The sequence below is a fragment of the Coregonus lavaretus genome, assembly GCF_964263955.1.
Source record: "Coregonus lavaretus genome assembly, contig: HAP1_SCAFFOLD_452, whole genome shotgun sequence".
NCBI classification, from domain to species: Eukaryota; Metazoa; Chordata; class Actinopteri; order Salmoniformes; family Salmonidae; genus Coregonus; species Coregonus lavaretus.
The window spans coordinates 355,405-377,808 of record NW_028159278.1 but is presented as its reverse complement, the minus strand read 5'-3'; the positions used below and the strand labels follow the sequence as shown (position 1 = coordinate 377,808).

Sequence of the window (22,404 nt, the reverse complement as noted above, 5' to 3'; positions counted from 1 at the left end):
GTCATAGCAATGTTTTATCATGTGTTTTCCTCTGGAATCATTCCTACAATTAGATTAGTAGTAGTGGTTTGTTTTAATGTGTTCTGTTGGACCTACAGACAGTTAGATTAGTAGTAGTGGTGTGTTTTAATGTGTTCTGTTGGACCTACAGACAGTTAGATTAGTAGTGGTGGTGTGTTTTAATGTGTTCTGTTGGACCTACAGACAGTTAGATTAGTAGTAGTGGTGTGTTTTAATGTGTTCTGTTGGACCGACAGACAGTTAGATTAGTAGTAGTGGTGTGTTTTAATGTGCTCTGTTGGACCTACAGACAGTTAGATTAGTAGTGGTGTGTTTTAATGTGTTCTGTTGGACCTACAGACAGTTAGATTAGTAGTAGTGGTGTGTTTTAATGTGTTCTGTTGGACCTACAGACAGTTAGATTAGTATTGGTGTGTTTTAATGTGTTCTGTTGGACCTACAGACAGTTAGATTAGTAGTAGTGGTGTGTTTTAATGTGTTCTGTTGGACCTACAGACAGTTAGATTAGTAGTAGTGGTGTGTTTTAATGTGTTCTGTTTGACCTACAGACAGTTAGATTAGTAGTGGTGGTGTGTTTTAATGTGTTCTATTGGACCTACAGACAGTTAGATTAGTAGTGGTGTGTTTTAATGTGTTCTGTTGGACCTACAGACAGTTAGATTAGTAGTAGTGGTGTGTTTTAATGTGTTCTGTTGGACCTACAGACAGTTAGATTAGTAGTAGTGGTGTGTTTTAATGTGTTCTGTTGGACCTACAGACAGTTAGATTAGTAGTGGTGGTGTGTTTTAATGTGTTCTGTTGGACCTACAGACAGTTAGATTAGTAGTAGTGGTGTGTTTTAATGTGTTCTGTTGGACCTACAGACAGTTAGATTAGTAGTGGTGGTGTGTTTTAATGTGTTCTGTTGGACCTACAGACAGTTAGATTAGTAGTAGTGGTGTGTTTTAATGTGTTCTGTTGGACCTACAGACAGTTAGATTAGTAGTAGTGGTGTGTTTTAATGTGTTCTGTTGGACCTACAGACAGTTAGATTAGTAGTGGTGGTGTGTTTTAATGTGTTCTGTTGGACCTACAGACAGTTAGATTAGTAGTAGTGGTGTGTTTTAATGTGTTCTGTTGGACCTACAGACAGTTAGATTAGTAGTGGTGGTGTGTTTTAATGTGTTCTGTTGGACCTACAGACAGTTAGATTAGTAGTAGTGGTGTGATTTTAATGTGTTCTGTTGGATGTACAGATGTTTCCTCTCCTATGTCTCACTGTAGTGTCAGTTTCACTCTAACCACAAGAGGGCATCAGAACCTGTTAAAATGATACCTGGTGACATCACGTCTCTAGGGGCTTTCATCAAGATAAGCAATGTCACCTGTAATGTCACCACCAGTATTGACTCCATGGAAGTTGACATAGTGTTATGTCACATTTGGCAATGCACCCTACATAGGGAGCAGTTCTGTCACCCTTTATACACCCTTTGTATTGCTTATGAAGACTGTATGTATGCTATATAAAGCCTTTATAAGTTGTATTTAGTTTAATCACAGTCTATCCATCTGCTTTCCCAACAGCAGAGACCATGGTGGAGAGTGTTGTATCAAGCCTGGACCTGAGAACACCAGAGACCAGATATGTGAGTGTTAACTGATAATTGTTTTAAAATCAAAATACGATTAAAGCGTTCTTGAGTACCAGGCAAGGAACACAATCATGATCTATTTGGTCAAAACAAACTTAAAGGTAGAGTCAGCAATATGATGTAGATGCACAAAGTAAACATCATAGTGGGTAAACTTCTACAACAACTAAGGGCGTTGGAGCGCGATGCTAAACTTCTCTGTTTTGGTCCCGTGGCTACCACGCTGTAAGAGTGAAGAGAACCTGTGCACATGGGCAAATACTGTGTGAGAGAGAAGTCAGGCATCTTGCTCATCACAATATCTGCGGTGCTGCTCGTACAACATAATTTAGCTGGCTCTACCGTTAAGCTCTCATCCTGGGATCTACCAGAAATCAGGCCCCCAACATCTACAAAACATGGACCAGAACCATGTTGTTTCCTGCTTCCACAAACATTCATTAATATAACACTAATGTCAGATTATGGTATGATAATGAGTGTACATTCTGAGACTGTTGCTCACTTACATTCATTTTTATTACAAGTGTGTTTAATATTTATTAATTCATTATTACATGAGATTGTCCGTTTTAAATAACAACTACTTTTGACTTCAGGGATTCCTCAGAGCTGTAAGACTTGTGACCATGTTGAGGTAAGTCATAATGTCAATTCTCACTTTTACATACCTTCAGGAGTCAGGCACAGTCTGAAAGCCAGGTGTGTACTGACCAACCATTCATACTGGGATATAGACAGTCCTGTGTTCTGCTTTAGTAATATAAACACAGTCTGAAAGCCAGGTGTGTACTGACCAACCATTCATACTGGGATATAGACAGTCCTGTGTTCTGCTTTAGTAATATAAACACAGTCTGAAAGCCAGGTGTGTACTGACCAACCATTCATACTGGGATATAGACAGTCCTGTGTTCTGCTTTAGTAATATAAACACAGTCTGAAAGCCAGGTGTGTACTGACCAACCATTCATACTGGGATATAGACAGTCCTGTGTTCTGCTTTAGTAATAGAAACACAGTCTGAAAGCCAGGTGTGTACTGACCAACCATTCATACTGGGATATAGACAGTCCTGTGTTCTGCTTGTAGGCATGCAGGATTTTAACTGTTGTCATACCAGCATTCCATGTAACATTGAATAAATACATTAGATTAGTTACTTTGGTTAATGGGCCAGTTTCCCGGACACAGATTAAGTCTAGTCCTGTACCTTAAAGAACTTTCTATTGAAACTTCCATTGATCATGCTTTAAGTCCATCACTAGACTCAATCTGTGTCCAGGAAACTGGCCCCATATGTATAACTGACATGCTTGTCCTTGTTCAGGACTCCACACACTGGCTTCAGATTGAACCCTTGACTTCCACTGTCCAGGGAGTGACAATGTTCAGGTAAAATAACTACTTTTAACATTTCATTCCACTTGCTAGTGTATTTCCCCATTACCTTTGGGAATAGGCTTCTAATCCAACCTCTCCATTTGACGATTGACCCTCTCTACCATATCTTGTTGTTGCCCTCAGGCACAGGACACCCAAAGGGCGTTATGAGTGCACAGTGTCTGGGCTCCGCTGGGTGTGTGACAGAGATGTCATTCTGAAGTATCACTTCAGGAACTGGGAACCCTACAGTCACCTTCTGAAAGACATGCAGTACGGACAAGGTGGTCCATTGCTGGACATCACTATGGAGTTAGGTGAACTGGAGGAAGTTCATCTGCCACACTTTGTCTGTTTAGGTAAAAGCATATTCACATAGTATTCAGAAAGACATTTCCATGTAACTGAGTTTCACTTCCTGAATGAATGAATGAATATTCTGGGAGTTTGAGTTTACTGTGATCTGGTACCGCATATTCTTTGTGTTTTAGTTGTTTGAATAATACAATATTTGTCTTTCTGTCTCCTTTTTATTGTGTTGTTCAGGGACCAACCCTTCCCTGAGGAATGAGATGAAGATTCTTCATGTAGAGGAACATGGAGTGTCTGTTGAGGAAGTGCATGAGGTCACCAGATTCCATGCTAAGATTCTCCATCCCAAGTTCTCAGTTATCTCTGTTATACTGAGCTATATCTTTTGGCGGAACATAGATGTCCACTGTGAGCTGATGCTCTATCTGACAGTGAAAAAGGAAATACTAATTCCACGCCTATACCTGTTCCCCAGAAACCCCAGCCAAATACAGGTGAGGTACCATTCTTTTAGAGGTGACCTTAACTAAGCAGTGGTACGGTTTATGTTGACACTCATAACATGAAGATAATAGTGTGTTGCTAGTTTTCTGAATAATGTTTGAATAAGACTATACATTGACTGGCTGTGTATTTCATGCCTCGTTTCGCAGGCTGTGGAACAACAGGAAAAGTCTCAAGGGTCTTCAAGGGTTCTCATCACAAGACCAGAGCAGGCCTTCAAACTGAATAGTTTCTTCAGACTGAACATTCCCTGTTCTACCGCCATCAATCCACAGGTACAGTTTTAGTAAAGTAAGAACATGAATCGGACATTTAAATCACATTTCTATCCATTGCTCTCTCTCGCTCGATGGCTCTCAATTCACATGGCTTTATTGGCATGGGAAACATATGTTTACATTGCAAGCAATCTCTCTCTCGTTCTCTCCATCTCTCTCCAGAAGATTCATCTCATACATAGAGACTCCACACCAAGCTTTTTCAAGGCGGTTGTGAAAATGACAGGGGTTGACATTGAGATGGAGTTATTCGGTGATGATGAGAGGATTGCATGGAAAGAAGTGGTATCACAAGGTAGGAGCATATGTCAATCATAACTTTGTACTTTTGTAACAGATGCTATTTAGAGTGATATAAACTCATTTTGTTTATCTTTCAGATGAATACATCACTGCCACCCATTCAACAAGTAAGTAAACATGAGTTACAGTGCATTCGGAAAGTATTCAGACCCCTTGAATTGTTCCACATTTTGTTACGTTACAGCCTTATTATAAAATTGATTAAATTGTTTTTTCCCCCTCATCAATCTGCACACAACACCCCATAATGACAAAGCAAAAACAGGTTTTAGAAATTTTTGCAAATATGTATATATAAAATAAAATCACATTTACATAAGTATTTAGACCCTTTACTCAGTACTTTGTTGAAGCACCTTTGGCAGCGATAACAACCTCGATTCTTCTTGGGTATGATGCTAGAAGCTTGGCACACCTGTATTTGGGGAGTTTCTCCCATTCTTCTCTGCAGATCCTCTCAAGCTCTGTCAGGTTGGATGGGGAGCGTCGCTGCACAGCTATTTACAGGTCTCTCTAGAGATATTAGATCGGGTTCAAGTCCGGGCTCTGGCTGGGCCACTCAAGGACTGAGCGCTCTGGAGCAGGTTTTCATTAAGGATCTCTCTGTACTGCTCCATTCATCTTTCCCTCGATCCTGACTAGTCTCCCAGTCCCTGCCGCTGAAAAACATCCCCACAGCATGATGCTGCCACCACCATGCTTCACCGTAGGGATGGTGCCAGGGATTCTTCCAGATGTGACGCTTGGCATTCAGGCCAAAGAGTTCAATCTTGGTTTCATCAGACCAGATAATCTTGTTTCTCATGGTCTGAGAGTCCTTTAGGTGCCTTTTGGCAAACTCCAAGCGGGCTGTCATGTGTCTTTTACTGAGGAGTAGCTTCCGTCTGGCCACTCTACCATAAAGGCCTGATTGGTGGAGTTCTGCAGAGATGGTTGTCCTTCTGGAAGGTTCTCCCATCTCCACAGAGGAGCTCTGGAGCTCTTTCAGAGTGACCATCGGGTTCTTGGTCACCTCCCTGACCAAGGCCCTTCTCCCCCGATTGCTCAGTTTAGCCGGGCGGCCAGCTCTAGGAAGAGTCTTAGTGGTTCCAAACTTCTTCCATTTAAGAATGATAGAGGCCACTGTGTTCTTGGAGACCTTCAATGCTGCAGAACTGTTTCGGTACCCTTCCCCAGATCTGGGCCTCGACACAATCCTGTCTCGGAGCTCTACGGACAATTCCTTCGACCTCATGGCTTGGTCTTTGCTCTGACATGCACTGTCAACTGTGGGACCTTATATAGACAGGTGTGTTCCTTCCCAAACATGTCCAATCAATTAAATTTACCACAGGTGGACTCCAATCAAGTTGTTCAAACATCTCAAGGATGATCAATGGAAACAGGATGCATCTGAGCTCAATTTCAAGTCTAATAGCAAAGGGTCTGAATACTTTTGTAAATAAGGTATTTCTGTTTTGGAATATATTTATTCTGTATATTTTGTATTCTTCTTTTCACTCTGTCATTTAAGTCATTATTGTGGAGTCACTACAATGTTGTTGATCCATCCTCAGTTTTCTCCCATCACAGCCATTGAACTCGTTAACTGTTTTAAAATCACCAATGCCTCATGGTCACATCACTAAGCAGTTTCCTTCCTGTCCTGCAGCTCAGTTCAGAAGGACGACTGCATCTTTGATGTGTCTGGGTGGTTTAATACATCACCCACAGGATAATTATTAACTTGACCATGCTTAAAGAGATATTCAATGTCTGATTTGTTATTGTTACCCATCTACCAATCACTGCCCTTCTTTATGAGGCTTTCAAAAAATATATACTTGAATCTGTGCTTGAAATGCGATACTTGACTGAGGGACCTTCCAGATGTTGAATGTATGGGGGACATGTCCACTTTGACATTATATTATTCTGAGTAGATTGTTGATAAAACATTAATAATATATTTTCAATGAATTCTCAATAAACCTAACAGGAAAAATTATTATTTCAATTTTTTATTTTAAATTGACTGACTTTAATTGGAATAGACCACAACCCTGGAGTCGGCTCTATACAATAAATGACTATCAGAGGAATGATAACTGGAGAGACTGGAAGATGTTGAAACAGCTGCTGTTAACCCTAAAGCCATATTAATTTAATTGACCCCCCCTTCAGCATTAACAGTCCCTGACATTCCTGCTGAGGAGTTTCTGAAGAAACACTGGGCTAAACTAATTCAGCGAACCAAAAACTCAATGCCAATAGCAGATGATCTGTGGTCAAAGCACATGATTGGTGAAGAAGAGCACTCCAGAATAACAGCTGAAACAACTGAACAGGACCGAATGAGAAAACTACTGAAAGCAGTCATCCCCAAAGGACCAGAAGTGACGGGAGCTTGTTTCAAAGCTCTCGTTGAACATGAAAACCATCTTGTTAAGGACTTGAGTGAATCTAGGTAAGACAGTTTTCTTTGCTCCCTCCCTTGAATATGTGTAATGATTTAAAATATAGGTCAAATATAAACACAGCTACCCAGATCAAAGAGGAACTGTTTTTCCAGAATGGAAGCATGTTTTAGTGTTTCTGTCTGTAATAAATGACTGTTATCTTATTGTAGTTACATCATAGGACCATCATCACATCATTATCTCAGGTGGAACTCCTCCTTCTCCTCCATACTTTCTGATCTCTCTCTTCCCTTCTCTTCCATACTTTCTGATCTCTCTCTTCCCTTCTCCTCCATACTTTCTGATCTCTCTCTTCCCTTCTCCTCCATACTTTCTGGTCTCTCTCTTCCCTTCTCCTCCATACTTTCTGATCTCTCTCTTCCCTTCTCCTCCATACTTTCTGATCTCTCTCTCACCTTCTCCTCCATACTCTCTGATCTCTCTCTTCCCTTCTCCTCCATACTTTCTGATCTCTCTCTTCCCTTCTCCTCCATACTTTCTGATCTCTCTCTTCCCTTCTCCTCCATACTTTCTGATCTCTCTCTTCCCTTCTCCTCCATACTTTCTGATCTCTCTCTTCCCTTCTCCTCCATCCTCTTTCTTATAGAACCTAATCTGAAGACGCTGAGGCCTGTCTCCTAGTCTGTGGACTAAGACACTTCTTCACCTAATCTGAATATGCTACAGCATGAAGCTGGCTAGACAAAGACACTTCTTCACCTCGTCAAGCCAGTGCTACAGCATGAAGCTGGCTAGACAAAGACACTTCTTCACCTCGTCAAGCCAGTGCTACAGCATGAAGCTGGCTAGACAAAGACACTTCTTCACCTCGTCAAGCCAGTGCTACAGCATGAAGCTGGCTAGTCAAAGACACTTCTTCACCTCGTCAAGCCAGTGCTACAGCATGAAGCTGGCTAGTCAAAGACACACCACCACGTTGACATCTTGACCTTCCTTAGATCCTTTATGGGATTGCAACTCACTCTGTCTGAAGGAAGGAAGGGAGGAAATGGCCTCACTAAAGGGGATACCTGAGAGGGCAGAGAAGGCACGTGACATCATCGACATGGTGTTGAGAAAAGGAACTGAGTCATGTTCCAGGATGATCAACCTTCTTGGGAAGATGGACTCTATGTCTTTGTACACAGCTTCAGAACAACAGTTGTAGCCAACCCCTGGGTGTGGGGAGACCAGGCAGAATAGACAGGCAGGGTGGTTCAACATGGTCTTGGTGTCTGTTGCTTTAATTCAGGCTCCCAAAAATGTACAGAAAATGTCAATCAAACATGACCACTATAATAGCAATAAACTAACCAAAGGTCCAGCCACACAGCCTCTCTCCTTCTGCAGCCTCCTGGAGGTGTGTATCTTCTAGCAGGAAGATCAGTTAGTCCTCCACTAGGTACCTAGCTGGACCCCTATCTAGCAGGAGGGTCAGTTAGTCCTCCACTAGGTACCTAGCTGGACCCCTATCTAGCAGGAGGATCAGTTAGTCCTCCACTAGGTACCTAGCTGGACCCCTATCTAGCAGGAGGGTCAGTTAGTCCTCCACTAGGTACCTAGCTGGACCCCTATCTAGCAGGAGGGTCAGTTAGTCCTCCACTAGGTACCTAGCTGGACCCCTATCTAGCAGGAGGGTCAGTTAGTCCTCCACTAGGTACCTAGCTGGACCCCTATCTAGCAGGAGGGTCAGTTAGTCCTCCACTAGGTACCTAGCTGGACCCCTATCTAGCAGGAGGATCAGTTAGTCCTCCACTAGGTACCTAGCTGGACCCCTATCTAGCAGGAGGGTCAGTTAGTCCTCCACTAGGTACCTAGCTGGACCCCTATCTAGCAGGAGGGTCAGTTAGTCCTCCACTAGGTACCTAGGTATGGACCCCTATCTAGCAGGAGGGTCAGTTAGTCCTCCACTAGGTACCTAGCTGGACCCCTATTTAGCAGGAGGGACAGTTAGTCCTCCACTAGGTACCTAGCTGGACCCCTATCTAGCAGGAGGGTCATTTAGTCCTCCACTAGGTACCTAGCTGGACCCCTATCTAGCAGGAGGATCAGTTAGTCCTCCACTAGGTACCTAGCTGGACCCCTATCTAGCATGAGGGTCAGTTAGTCCTCCACTAGGTACCTAGCTGGACCCCTATCTAGCAGGAGGGTCAGTTAGTCCTCCACTAGGTACCTAGCTGGACCCCTATCTAGCAGGAGGATCAGTTAGTCCTCCACTAGGTACCTAGCTGGACCCCTATCTAGCAGGAGGGTCAGTTAGTCCTCCACTAGGTACCTAGCTGGACCCCTATCTAGCAGGAGGATCAGTTAGTCCTCCACTAGGTACCTAGCTGGACCCCTATCTAGCAGGAGGGTCAGTTAGTCCTCCACTAGGTACCTAGCTGGACCCCTATCTAGCAGGAGGGTCAGTTAGTCCTCCACTAGGTACCTAGGTATGGACCCCTATCTAGCAGGAGGGTCAGTTAGTCCTCCACTAGGTACCTAGCTGGACCCCTATCTAGCAGAACATGTTGATACAACTCTGTCTCACTCTCACACCAACACACCTACCTACCTGATGTCTGTGTATTTTAAACTTTAGATTTTAAATTTCATTGTATACGCATTGTAAACATGTATTATATACGCATTGTAAGCATGTATTGTATACGCATTGTAAACATGTATTGTATACGCATTGTAAGCATGTATTGTATACGCATTGTAAGCATGTATTGTGATGTTATTGGAATTTACTTACTGTATTTGCATACTCACTGTGAATGTGTCCGGGAAAATGGCTCTGAGAATTTGGCATTCAACTTAAAACCACAGAAATGTATTTTATGAATATATTGTACAGTGTTGGCCTGATAGAGGTTAATGGGAGGGGCTGGATATCAACACAACCATCTCAGTCTATCAGCAGTTTTCTCAGTGAGAACACATTGTCCATTGACAGACATAAGGAGCTGTTCAACCTCTCACCCCTTTACCAATGACTTGAGAGTGGCTGAAGGACCAATCAGCCCCCATCTATACACAATGTTTTACTAAATGTTTTATAACGTTGTATTTTTCTATGTGTATCTACCTGCCCAGGGACTACAGCTAAATCTGGCACATTTACAGAAATGTTGATTGATGTGCATTATCCCTGTCAAATACATGTTGTACATGTCAATTAAAAGGAATGTATTGTGACTTAGAATGTTGTTTAACAATATGGAAAAAAGCAATAAAGTCAACCGCCTTTATAGCACAAATAATATTATAGCATTGACATTTGTTAACAGCATTAAAAGTAATGATTACTAGACAGTTGTCATGGTAAAAGCAGTAATACAAATAACATTATTTATGATGCTACTATTAATAATAATAATAATATTATTATTATAATAATCAATTTTAGAAAACACTTTAAAATCCCATCGGTAATTAGATTAGATGAGTTTATTAGTCACATGGAGAGGGACGCAAAATCTTGTGCTCTGGGCTCCAACAGCGCAGGTCAAAATAAATCAAATCAAATCAAGAGAAGTGAATGAGACAAGATAAAGATGATAATAATGGGTAAGAGTCTGTTGGGTGGTGGGGGCAGGGTAAGAGTCTGTTGGGTGGTGGGGGCAGGGTAAGAGTCTGTTGGTTGGTGGGGGCAGGGTAAGAGTCTGTTGGGGAATGCCCACAGGGGGAGCAGCAGGGGGGGAAGTGATATGTGAATGAAACAGTAATAAAGCAGAATAATATGTAGATATTTACTCCATTGGGGGGTGTGGCTAGGGTAAATGAGGAAGTGATCCATGGTGGCCATCAGTAACAACAAACCAGGTATGGTTTTATTTACTTGACATTTTTCTCCCCTCTTATCATAGTTTTGTTTTTGTCCTGTTGTGTTCTAAAATACAATTCTGGTACAAACCTCCCAAAAATACTAATGTGTTGTTTATTAAACTTTTATTTTCTCGTTTATTTTATGCACTTTGAGATTATTCTTGTTTTCAAAATAATGATTATCATTACTATTCATTACATCATACATAGGCGCTAATCTGTACATAAACCATGCAAGGGATCATTTCCACGCAAAGTGTGAGATTGATCAATATAAATGTTAGCTTGAGAGTGTTCAGCCCCATGACCACGATCAGTGCCAAGTGGTGGAATAATAATAATGACATTATTTTATTTATTTAATTATATTGACATTGTGAATTCATGCAACGTCTTGACAGGTTAAATATAATTTGACCACATCGGTGCATTTGTAACGATAATAATCCATATAAAGTACAGTCATTTGTTAAATTAGAGGTACGTGTGAAAGTGAAACTATTGTGTAAATCCTATAAAAGACTGAGATAATGGAAATCCAATGAGAGATGGCTGATCTTGCTCTGTTGGAAGATCTGGCACCGCAGCATTTCACAGAGAGCACGTTTTTAGAGACAGAAGGACTTTTTAGCAGAAAGTACAGATTGGCTCATCAGATATCGTTTCCCAAAACCAATCTTATAGGATCATTACGAGGATTTAAGACCTACTTTAGAAAGGCAAACCCATGCCATTCGGGTGCGCGTCAAAGTGTTATCCATCCTCGGGTTTTTGGCAACGGGCACTTTTCAACCGGAGCTTGCTGATCGGCCAGCGGCATCTCACATCCCTCGATGAGTCAATGTTTTGGATGCAATCATCAGCAAAACGTACTGTAACATACAATTCCCACCATCGCGCAACAGGTTAAGAGGGGTTTCTTTGCCATCAATGGGTTCCCAAATACGAACGGAGAAATAGACGGCCCCCACATCGCCATAAAAGCACCATCCCAAAACGAGTTCAACTAGGCTATGTGAACAGAGAAGGCTTCTACTCTTAATGAGCAGGTGATAGGTGATGTTATGTGCAAAAGACGCTACTGAATTTAGTGCTCAGCTGGAAAGCACGACTTGTTCATTCTGCAGAACAGCAATGTTGCCGATCCGCCTACAGGGGGAGCTGTTGAGGATGGATGGCGTATTGGTGAGTATTGCCTACTGCTAGTGTCAGATATTGAATGCAACCAAAAGGTTTTATTTGTCTCACTCAGTTGTGGTTTGATGAGTAACAATGAGCGTTATAACTCCACGTGAAATACGCCCATCATTCACCCTTCATGGTGACAATAACGCCCTTATTTGCTGTATAGTTGGGAAGTATTGGAATTAGGCCAAGACAGTATATCTAAAGGAAATATCCATGGCGAACTTCAAATGTCTTTGGAGGTGTTGGCAGAATGTTTTATTTTACAGTGACATTTGCTGTCGGTCTATCTGACCGTTTCTGAAAGACAAAAGCAATTGCAAATTGTTGTGGACCTGTAAACAGATCGTTGGAATGCAGTAATGTTTTGCATTCACTTTTTCTCGAACCTAAATATGCTTCACTGCCCACAAATTCGGAAACATTGTCTACTTGAAAAAAGCCTACACACTTCAATCCAAAAGATCATCTGTCTGTTCACCTGTTCCATTCTGCTGTATGTTATAAACCGCGCCGCGCACCCTGTCATCTGCATAGAGCAAACACTTTAAATAATAGCCTCTCTGATAGGCCCAATTAAATGAGAAATGCGCATGGTCATTTGTTGTATGGCTACATCGGGAATATGAACTCATCATGGCCAGAAAAGGTGAGGAATTTATTATGCAATGATTATGATAATGTATTATGTTTATAAATGAAATATTGTCTACGCAAGAAATGTCACATTACATCATTCAGACGTCGCCTACAAACGTCAACGGAAAAGGTGAAACGTCTGTTCTAACGTTAAACTGCGCTTCGGATCGGATCGCATAGAGCAAAATAGGCTGCTGGAAATACTGTAGCTGATCTATTTAGTACTGTGAAGTGGGTCCTATTAAATGAGAGATGGGACGAATGGTAGCCAATCCTAACTTGTTGTAGGCCTATAGGATATTTGGCGAGTATAGGCTTTATTCTGTAATAACAGGAAATGTATGCCTATTTCTAATTATTTTAGAATGTAAAGATACATTGATTTTCACTAGCAGCAAATTTTTTATTTTTTTATTTCACCTTTATTTAACCAGGTAAGCCAGTTGAGAACAGGTTCTCATTTACAACTGCGACCTGGCCAAGATAAAGCAAAGCAGTGCGATAAAAACAACACAGAGTTACATATGGGGTAAAAAACATAAAGTCAAAAATACAACAGAAAAATATATATACAGTGTGTGCAAATGTAGCACGTTATGGAGGTAAGGCAATAAATAGGCTATAGTGCAGAATAATTACAATAGTATTAACACTGGAATGATTGCATCTTGTTATTATATTTAGCTAGGCCTACCGGTTGTTTTGTTATGAATAAGAGTCTCGTCATATATTCCCCATCTTCACAAAGCTCCTAGGCTACTTTTGCCTTCTTGATATGCAAGACTTCAACCACTAGAAACTGTGCGCACGCATGGTCTAAAGTTTGCAGCAAATTCTCATGTCAAGTTCAGTTTTTATAAATGACAACATTTGCGTGAAAAGTGGCACTTGCATGTTTTGTGGTATATTTTGTGTGTAGGCAACGTTTATAAATGAGACCCCTGGTATTATAGAGCAAAATACTTGAAATAGCTGATCTATTTACTGCTGTGAAGTGGGTCCAATTAAACGAGAGATGGTTGGAACGGTAACCTTGTTGTAGGTCTATATGCTACCACGTGAGTATGAAACCATCACAGAAAAGGTGAGGAATTTATTATGCAATGATCATGGAAACGAAATAAATAATAGCCTAGGAAATAGATGTCTATTTGTAATTATCTAACGGCAAATGATTGTATCTTGTTATCAACCTTTTTATTGTTATGAATAAGCTTGTCCATCATATTTTCCATTTACACAAAATACTAATCGACTTGCCTGTGTGTGAGGATTTTGCGGATACACGCTGTGTTGGTATTTACATACGTGTGTGTTTTGGACGTGTGTTTGCCAGACCTTACCGAAATAGTATTTGTTTTCTTTCTGGACGCCAGCAGGTATTGAACTAACCTCTTGTAGTCCTCCTCATCCTCAGACTCCTCCTCAGACCCAGAATCTAACTTATAAATGCCTCATGAGCTCAGTTCAACTGTCATACCCCATCAGAACCCAGAATCTAACTTATAAATGCCTCATGAGCTCAGTTCAACTGTCATACCCAATCAGAACCCAGAATCTAACTTATAAATGCCTCATGAGCTCAGTTCAACTGTCATACCCCATCAGAACCCAGAATCTAACTTATAAATGCCTCATGAGCTCAGTTCAACTGTCATACCCCATCAGAACCCAGAATCTAACTTATAAATGCCTCATGAGCTCAGTTCAACTGTCATACCCCATCAGAACCCAGAATCTAACTTATAAATGCCTCATGAGCTCAGTTCAACTGTCATACCCCATCAGAACCCAGAATCTAACTTATAAATGCCTCATGAGCTCAGTTCAACTGTCATACCCCATCAGAACCCAGAATCTAACTTATAAATGCCTCATGAGCTCAGTTCAACTGTCATACCCCATCAGAACCCAGAATCTAACTTATAAATGCCTCATGAGCTCAGTTCAACTGTCATACCCCATCAGAACCCACAATCTAACTTATAAATGCCTCATGAGCTCAGTTCAACTGTCATACCCCATCAGAACCCAGAATCTAACTTATAAATGCCTCATGAGCTCAGTTCAACTGTCATACTCCATCAGAACCTAGAATCTAACTTATAAATGCCTCATGATCTCAGTTCAACTGTCATACCCCATCAGAACCCAGAATCTAACTTATAAATGCCTCATGAGCTCAGTTCAACTGTCATACCCCATCAGAACCCAGAATCTAACTTATAAATGCCTCATGAGCTCAGTTCAACTGTCATACCCCATCAGAACCCAGAATCTAACTTATAAATGCCTCATGAGCTCAGTTCAACTGTCATACCCCATCAGAACCCAGAATCTAACTTATAAATGCCTCATGAGCTCAGTTCAACTGTCATACTCCATCAGAACCCAGAATCTAACTTATAAATGCCTCATGAGCTCAGTTCAACTGTCATACCCCATCAGAACCCAGAATCTAACTTATAAATGCCTCATGAGCATGGTCATGTGATGAGGATAACAGACTGTCTCATTGAGAAGGCGGATCACCTGCGTTTTACACAGGCAGCCCAATTCTGATATTTTTCCTGTTAATTGGCAAAATAAGCTGATCTGATTGGTCAAAAGCCAATGAGTGAAAGAAAAGAACCCAGAATTGGTCAGCCTGTGTAAACACAGCCATAGGGACCTGTAAAGTCCACACTGAAGTTGTACAACTGATGTAGGACTACAACGTGTCAGTTAGTTCATTAACAAATAATGACTTCATTTGAATGACGTTATTCTGGCTCAGCCTTTTTCAAAGCTCTCCTCCAGGGCCCCCAGGAGGTGCATGTTTTAGTTTTTGGTCCTAGAACTAACACCTTAGATTCAACTAATTAACTTTATCATCAAGCCCTTGATTGTTTTTGTATCGGGTATGTTAGTTCTAGGGCGATTTTATTTTGTATCTACCTGCCCAGGGACTACAGTTGAAAACTAGCTAGCTGGCTAAATCTGACACCTTTACTGAAATGTTGATTGATGTGCAGCATCCCTGTCAAATACATTTCATAGATTAAATTAAAAGGAATGGAATGTATCTATGTGTCTGTCTATCTGTGTATGTGAATTTGTAATACATGAGGGAGAAAAAAAAAGTGACCCTCCCCTATACCCCAAATTACCCTCACTCCTAGGACAGACCACAGCCTTTAGATATGGAGTTTTAGAAACTGTTCGTTGTTTTGTAACCATCACATGGCAAAGTAGCCAGAAGGTTGTGGATTCGCAGACCACCACGGACAATGGTAGGGGTGAAGAAAAGATAGCTTTTATAAAAGGCATTTCATGCAATTCTTTGTCATTTTACATGACTGGAGACAAGCAGAAATCTATTTTAATACCACAACAGAGCATGACAACGAATACAGGCTGTTCACCGGAGACGTTTTGATTTCTATACAGGCTGTTCACCGGAGACGTTTTGATTTCTATACAGGCTGTTCACCGGAGACGTTTTGATTTCTATACAGGCTGTTCACCGGAGACGTTTTGATTTCTATACAGGCTGTTGTTAAAGAAAGAGGATAGTCTAAGTTTTGGAACAGTGCTAAAGTTGTATTTCAACTGTAAAAAATTAAGTGCAACAGAACCAGTTACAACTGAACTATTTGATCATCAATGAATTTGCAAAGTCAATGTTTTGTTTCCTTTGTCACACCGGCTGGGGCGGTAGGTGGCTTAGTGGTTAAGAGCGTTGTGCCAGTAACCGAGAGGTTGCTGGTTCTAATCCCCGAGCCGACTAGGTGAAAAATCTGTCGCTGTGCCCTTGAGCAAGGCACTTAACCCTAATTGCTCCTGTAAGTCGCTCTGAATAAGAGCGTCTGCTAAATGACTAAAAATGTAAAAACATAGAAAGTTGTAGCACAGCCTCTGAATGTCATAGAGACAAACCAATGATATTCTATATGCAACACAAATCCCTCGTTGTTAGTAGCCTAAAGCGACATTAAAATGAAGGTTGTTTAAGTGAATGAAGCCTTCTTGAATTAGCCTTCCAGCACCCATGCACTGTCCATCTCCGCGGCTGCCGCTTCATGGGTAAGTTATGGAAATTACTGGTTTATGGTTTATTTCTTTATTTACCTGAATTTAAAATCAGGGGAGCCCAACTGAAACCAGTGTCTCATTTGTAATGGTGTCTTGAGGACAAAAATTCCATCAACACAACAACAAAAGACAAAGAGAAACTACCAGACAGCTATAAATACATGACATCATGTGATTACACACTTCAGTGGGACTCATTTAACAACAGAGTTTTAAACTGCCCTATCAGCACCTGGGAATCCAGGTGGATTCGAATCATCGAATTGGTGATTCGTTTTGTATTCCATAACTGTGGTGCGTTAAAACTAAAGGCAGATTTACCAAAAAATGTGTCGAGACAAGCGGGACCCCAAGAGTTAACCAACCTTGCGAACGGGTTTGGTATCTCATGTTGTTATATTTCAACAGGGAAGTGAGGTATGTTGGAAGCTTGTGGACAAGAGCTCTGTAAACAAGAAGGGAGTAATGAAGTGATCTATGGGATTTTAGTGAGGACCAGCCAACCTTTTGATACAGGATGCAGCGATGTGTATTAAAACTATCACCTGTGATAAAGTGAAAGGCGCTATGGTAGACGGCATCCAAATGTTTAAGAGTAGTGGCTGCTGCATTCTGGTAAATGGAGTCACCGCGGTCAAGAACTGGAAGGAAAGTTGACAGCACAATCTGCTTCCTGCTGTTAATAAAAAAGAAGCCCACTTTAAAATCTTAGCTTTTTAACTAGCTCATCAGTATGTTTTTTAAACGTTAGATCTTTATCAACCCAAATGCCCAGATATTTATAAGCGGGAACGCGCTCCATAACAGAGCCACCCAATGAGTGAATATGTAGCCCATCTGAGACAGTTTATTCAGTGAATAAGAGAACAACATATTTAGTTTTGCCCGCAATAAGTACGGGTTTTAAATCAACAAGGGCTTCCTGTAATGTAACTAAATCAGATTTCAGCTCTAACATAGCTTGGTCAACAGTCGGCGCATAACCGTATAGTCTGCATATAGAAGAATATTACAGGATTTAATACATAGACCAGTAGTATTTATATAAATGGTAAAGAGAGGTCAATAACTCTGATAAATAGCTTCATTATGGGGCAACAAAACATATTGTTTTTATTCATATCAATTACAGCAGTAGCGAGCTTACCTCCTGTCTTCCTTCTCATGTTCACGTACTCCCTCTCAAACTGAACAGGAAGTAAGTAAGACTAGTCCGCGCACACAGATATTGCATTTTTTGTAAACCTTTTTTAAATTTATTTTTCCGTTAGAAGCCTTTGACTCGCCTCCTGAAGTCCCACGGTACACAGCACATCCATTGATTAGGAAGCACACCGGGGTTTACATCAGCAAGAGCAGGGTAGGACAGGGCTCATGATTGGGATAACCTATCCATTGCACTGTGTAACACTGTATACACCATCCCAGCAGCAGTGCAAAAACTCGGAAAAGGAAGTACATTTTCTTAGAAATAGAACTTGGCGCTGTTCTTCTCCGAGCATTCTCTTCCTATAGCCTTAGGCCTACAGTAGAGGCCATGGATCATGTGATTGAGACCAAGCGAAAGATCATGACCCTCCCCCATTGTGAACAATTGCGTGCATTTCGACCACTCCCTAATTTCATTAAATCAAGAAATACAAAATATAAATCGACTTTTACTAGATAGAATATGAACGTATCGGCTGGATACTTGCCTTAAGTGTATGGAGACTTTACATGACCTAAATATCAATATATAATAGGCTATAAACCTATGAGTATTTTTGGTGAGCCGGTTCATTTGACTCCGTTCACATAAGAGAGCCATCATTTGGCTCCCAAATGGCTCTTCATTTAAAATGCTTAATTGCAAATCTACAATATAAAGGTCAAACGGTAGACTACCATTACGTCAGATAGTGAAATGCGCGTTCAAATACATTTTTACCTGGATAAATTATTAGATCACCTGCTTAAAAAATAAGTTTATTTTTAACGCACTACAAACATAAGCCTGGAGCAGAATGACGCGCTCTCCCCACTATTTACTGTTTCTGCAGTAAGGATTCACCCTCTTTAGATAATTATTGTGTAACTTATCTGCAGGTGATCGTTGTTTTGAGCTCAAAAAGCACCTCCTGGCTGCATGTAAATCAGGGAGAACAAATTAACGGCTCTTTCACCGATGCAATTCGATTCCCGACGTTGACCAAAAAAGATCCGTTCACAAAGAGCCGTTCTTTCGCGAACGACCCCATCACTAGTTTGAAATAGGAAATACATGTATAAGGAAGTAGAGGACGTTGTCGATGAGGAAACATGTTTAAGAGGTTTGTAGCGTTCTTGTACAATTTAATGTAGACTATTATTTATTGAGAAGTTATGCTATCATAAAGAGAGAGATGATTTAGGGGGTAAGACATCCGCCAAGTTATTACAATATTGATTTCAGCTTCCGTGAATGATAATTTTGGCTAATTAACATTGGTGTTAGTGATCAGCCTAATCGATAAGATCGAATGTGATGTGAAAGGCTACAGGGCTATGATTATGGGTATTATTGTTATTGGCGATTGACAGCACATTATCGTGATAATTATCCGCATGAAAGACTGTGGAAACTGCGCACTTTCACTTCCTGAAAGAAGACGTGCATCGGAATTATGTAAAGCTGTCCACTAAATAAAATAGTATGTCTCGTCAAGTAAAAGTGACGTGCAACAATGTGCATAGAAACTATTTAAATGTAGGGCTAAATCAAATTTTAAGTTTAAAGCTTTCTGGTGACGGATCAGAAAGGCGGTGGTCCGTTTGGCGCAGGTGCGCTCGATATAATTTACCGGCTCACGTACGCGCATTGTTAACCACAGGTTGAATCGGCAGCACACCTTTTCTCTGAATGCAAAACCCCGGTTCCCCGGGCGAGATAAACTGATCGCACCTCAAGGGAACTCAAGCGCTGCATGGGTGTATTCACTAAACCAGGGATGGGCAACTGGCGGGCCGCGACCCACCTTTTGTAGTCCCGCGGACCAATAATAAAAGCCGTTGTTTTGGAACTCAGTCTGGGTCTCAACTTGCTGTTGACCGTTAGAATAATACAACACACGAGGTGCAATTTGGAAATGTGGTTGTGCCTCAGCAGTCACTCAATTAGCCCATGTCAGCTACATTTGTTTTTAGATTGGTAGGTTACTGAATTACAGACCGCGGGTGGGGACCATTGATCGTCAGTTATCATATTAAAAACGGCAAACATTTGCCCCCACCCTTTGGCAAAATGTGTAGAATTGCATGAAATGAGTTAGAAAATTGCGAAATATTCTCTCCGCCCTCATGGCGAAATGTGTAGAATTGCAGGAAATGAACATGAAAACTATTATGGATGTGGGTACGCAGAGACACTGCGGCACCCCATGATGAGTTCTGTTTTTTTTTGTGGCACCCACCCCCATCAAAGTTGCCCATCCCACCACTAGGGACCTACCAGAATTTGTCCAATAGAAAAGTCTTGTTGTTGAAACATTTTGCTACGGTTTGGTACGGTGTTCACTAACGAGTACACCCAAGCTCAGGCACTATCAAATGCACTTGCCAGACAAACAATATTTTCCATCATTGGACATTTTTCTGCATAAGGTAATTTCCATGTAAAAGGACCCATGAACACCAACATGTGAAGGTCATAGGAGAATATCAAATTGGGTATCAAATGAAAGCTTAAGAGTCTGTGTTTTGGGGAAATTAGAAGGCATAGATACATTTTTCAACCATTTTCCATCTTAAAAATGATGCATAAGTAATAGGTCTTCGAAAACATCTACCAGAAAAAGTCTAAAAAGGTATTAGAAATACATCAAAACACAATAATGTTAAAGTGAAGACCCCTAATAGCCAACTAATAGCAACACTTATATTTAGTTTGGGATAAATTAGTTGCCTTCTGTAAGTTTTTAAGAAACATTGCCTTGTAATTCCGTTACCACAAAAACACACACAGTATATTTAAGATCTTTTCTAATTTCTCTTCTCATCAGGAGGGAGGATAATGAAAGTTCACAGACGTAACAAGTAAAAGTAGATCTAACAATTAGGTAGTGTTTTTACTGATATACATTTTTATTTTTGAATTATTAACTGATTAAAACTCGTAATTATGTTACCAAATCTGAACCTAAAATAATACAATAATTAAGAAACCCATTTGAAAAACTAAAACTATACTGAAACTATTATCATTGACTCCAAAACTATAATAAAATAAAAACAATCATAAACTATGTTCAATTAGTTTTTTTTCCTTCTATACTTTGGGGCAAAAAATCTAATGAGGTTTTCAAGCTTCTGAATCTGTCTGGTAAATGCTGCCAGGAGATGGCGATGTTTCAAATAGGGCTAGCTTGTTCATCAGTAGTCTCTCTAGAGTCTAGACAGCCTCCCACAATGTACCAATGTTCCTGCATACAAGCAAAGATTGTCTATTATATTGAGAAGATACTCAAGTGACCGCTCTAACAACGGAAATGCATGTCCTCAAAGATGGAAGGCAGGCGGGAGGATGCATGTCCTCAAAGATGGAAGGCATGCGGGAGGATGCATGTCCTCAAAGATGGAAGGCAGGCGGGAGGAGGCGAGAGCCGATGGGACCATCTAGCCAATGAGAGGGCAGATATGTGTGTGAACAACAGGCCATAGAGATAAAGGGACTCATCTTTGTATCTGTGCCATTATAGCATCTGGGACAGCATGGGCAGAGCCATTCAGGCTATCTCCATTTTAAAGTAGTACATTTTCTTCTTCTTCATTGGCTGATTGCTCCCAACTCACAGGAATCCCCATCCAGTTGACTACTTTAAAATGGTGGAAAGCCTCAAGCGCAATGTCCATGCTAAAACCGGTTATATCCCTGATGAGTCCTCTATTTCTATGGCAACAGGCACAACTCCGATGGTTTGTTTACATTTCTACCGTTGTGGCTAGATGGAGTAGGCCTACAGCTCTGTCTAGTGGTTGCGTTGGGGACAACAGTTGTTGACAAATGTAGCATTTTAGCTAAGCCTGACCCTTTTCCTAACCTTAATCTCAGTCTCCTAACCTGCTGTGTTAGTTCTCCTAACCTGCTGTGATAGTTCTCCTCCTAACCTGCTGTGTTAGTTCTCCTAACCTGCTGTGTTAGTTCTCCTAACCTGCTGTGTTAGTTCTCCTAACCTGCTGTGATAGTTCTCCTAACCTGCTGTGATAGTTCTCATCCTAACCTGCTGTGTTAGTTCTTCTAACCTGCTGTGTTAGTTCTCCTAACCTGCTGTGTTAGTTCTCCTAACCTGCTGTGTTAGTTCTCCTCCTAACCTGCTGTGTTAGTTCTCCTAACCTGCTGTGTTAGTTCTCCTCCTAACTTGCTGTGTTAGTTCTCCTCCTAACCTGCTGTGTTAGTTCTCCTCCTAACTTGCTGTGTTAGTTCTCCTCCTAACCTGCTGTGTTAGTTCTCCTCCTAACCTGCTGTGTTAGTTCTCCTAACCTGCTGTGATAGTTCTCCTAACCTGCTGTGTTAGTTCTCCTAACCTGCTGTGTTAGTTCTCCTAACCTGCTGTGTTAGTTCTCCTAACCTGCTGTGTTAGTTCTCCTCCTAACTTGCTGTGTTAGTTCTCCTCCTAACCTGCTGTGTTAGTTCTCCTAACCTGCTGTGTTAGTTTTCCTCCTAACCTGCTGTGTTAGTTCTCCTAACCTGCTGTGTTAGTTCTCCTAACCTGCTGTGTTAGTTCTCCTAACCTGCTGTGTTAGTTCTCCTAACCTGCTGTGTTAGTTCTCCTAACCTGCTGTGTTAGTTCTCCTCCTAACCTG

General features: G+C 41.1%; 1 protein-coding gene across 1 annotated transcript; it reads left to right on the top strand.

The window, feature by feature from the left end:
* Nucleotides 1-1,497: 1,497 nt before the first annotated feature.
* LOC311123065 (NACHT, LRR and PYD domains-containing protein 1 homolog) lies at nucleotides 1,498-10,121 on the top strand. Its single transcript, XM_084197345.1, has 10 exons — nucleotides 1,498-1,649; nucleotides 2,255-2,292; nucleotides 2,986-3,050; nucleotides 3,183-3,397; nucleotides 3,585-3,844; nucleotides 4,004-4,129; nucleotides 4,295-4,427; nucleotides 4,513-4,542; nucleotides 6,599-6,881; nucleotides 7,481-10,121. Exons 3-10 carry the CDS (start codon nucleotides 3,043-3,045, stop codon nucleotides 7,485-7,487), a joined length of 1,062 nt encoding a protein of 353 aa, XP_084053471.1. The 5' UTR covers nucleotides 1,498-1,649; nucleotides 2,255-2,292; nucleotides 2,986-3,042; the 3' UTR covers nucleotides 7,488-10,121.
* The last annotated feature ends 12,283 nt before the right edge of the window (nucleotides 10,122-22,404 follow it).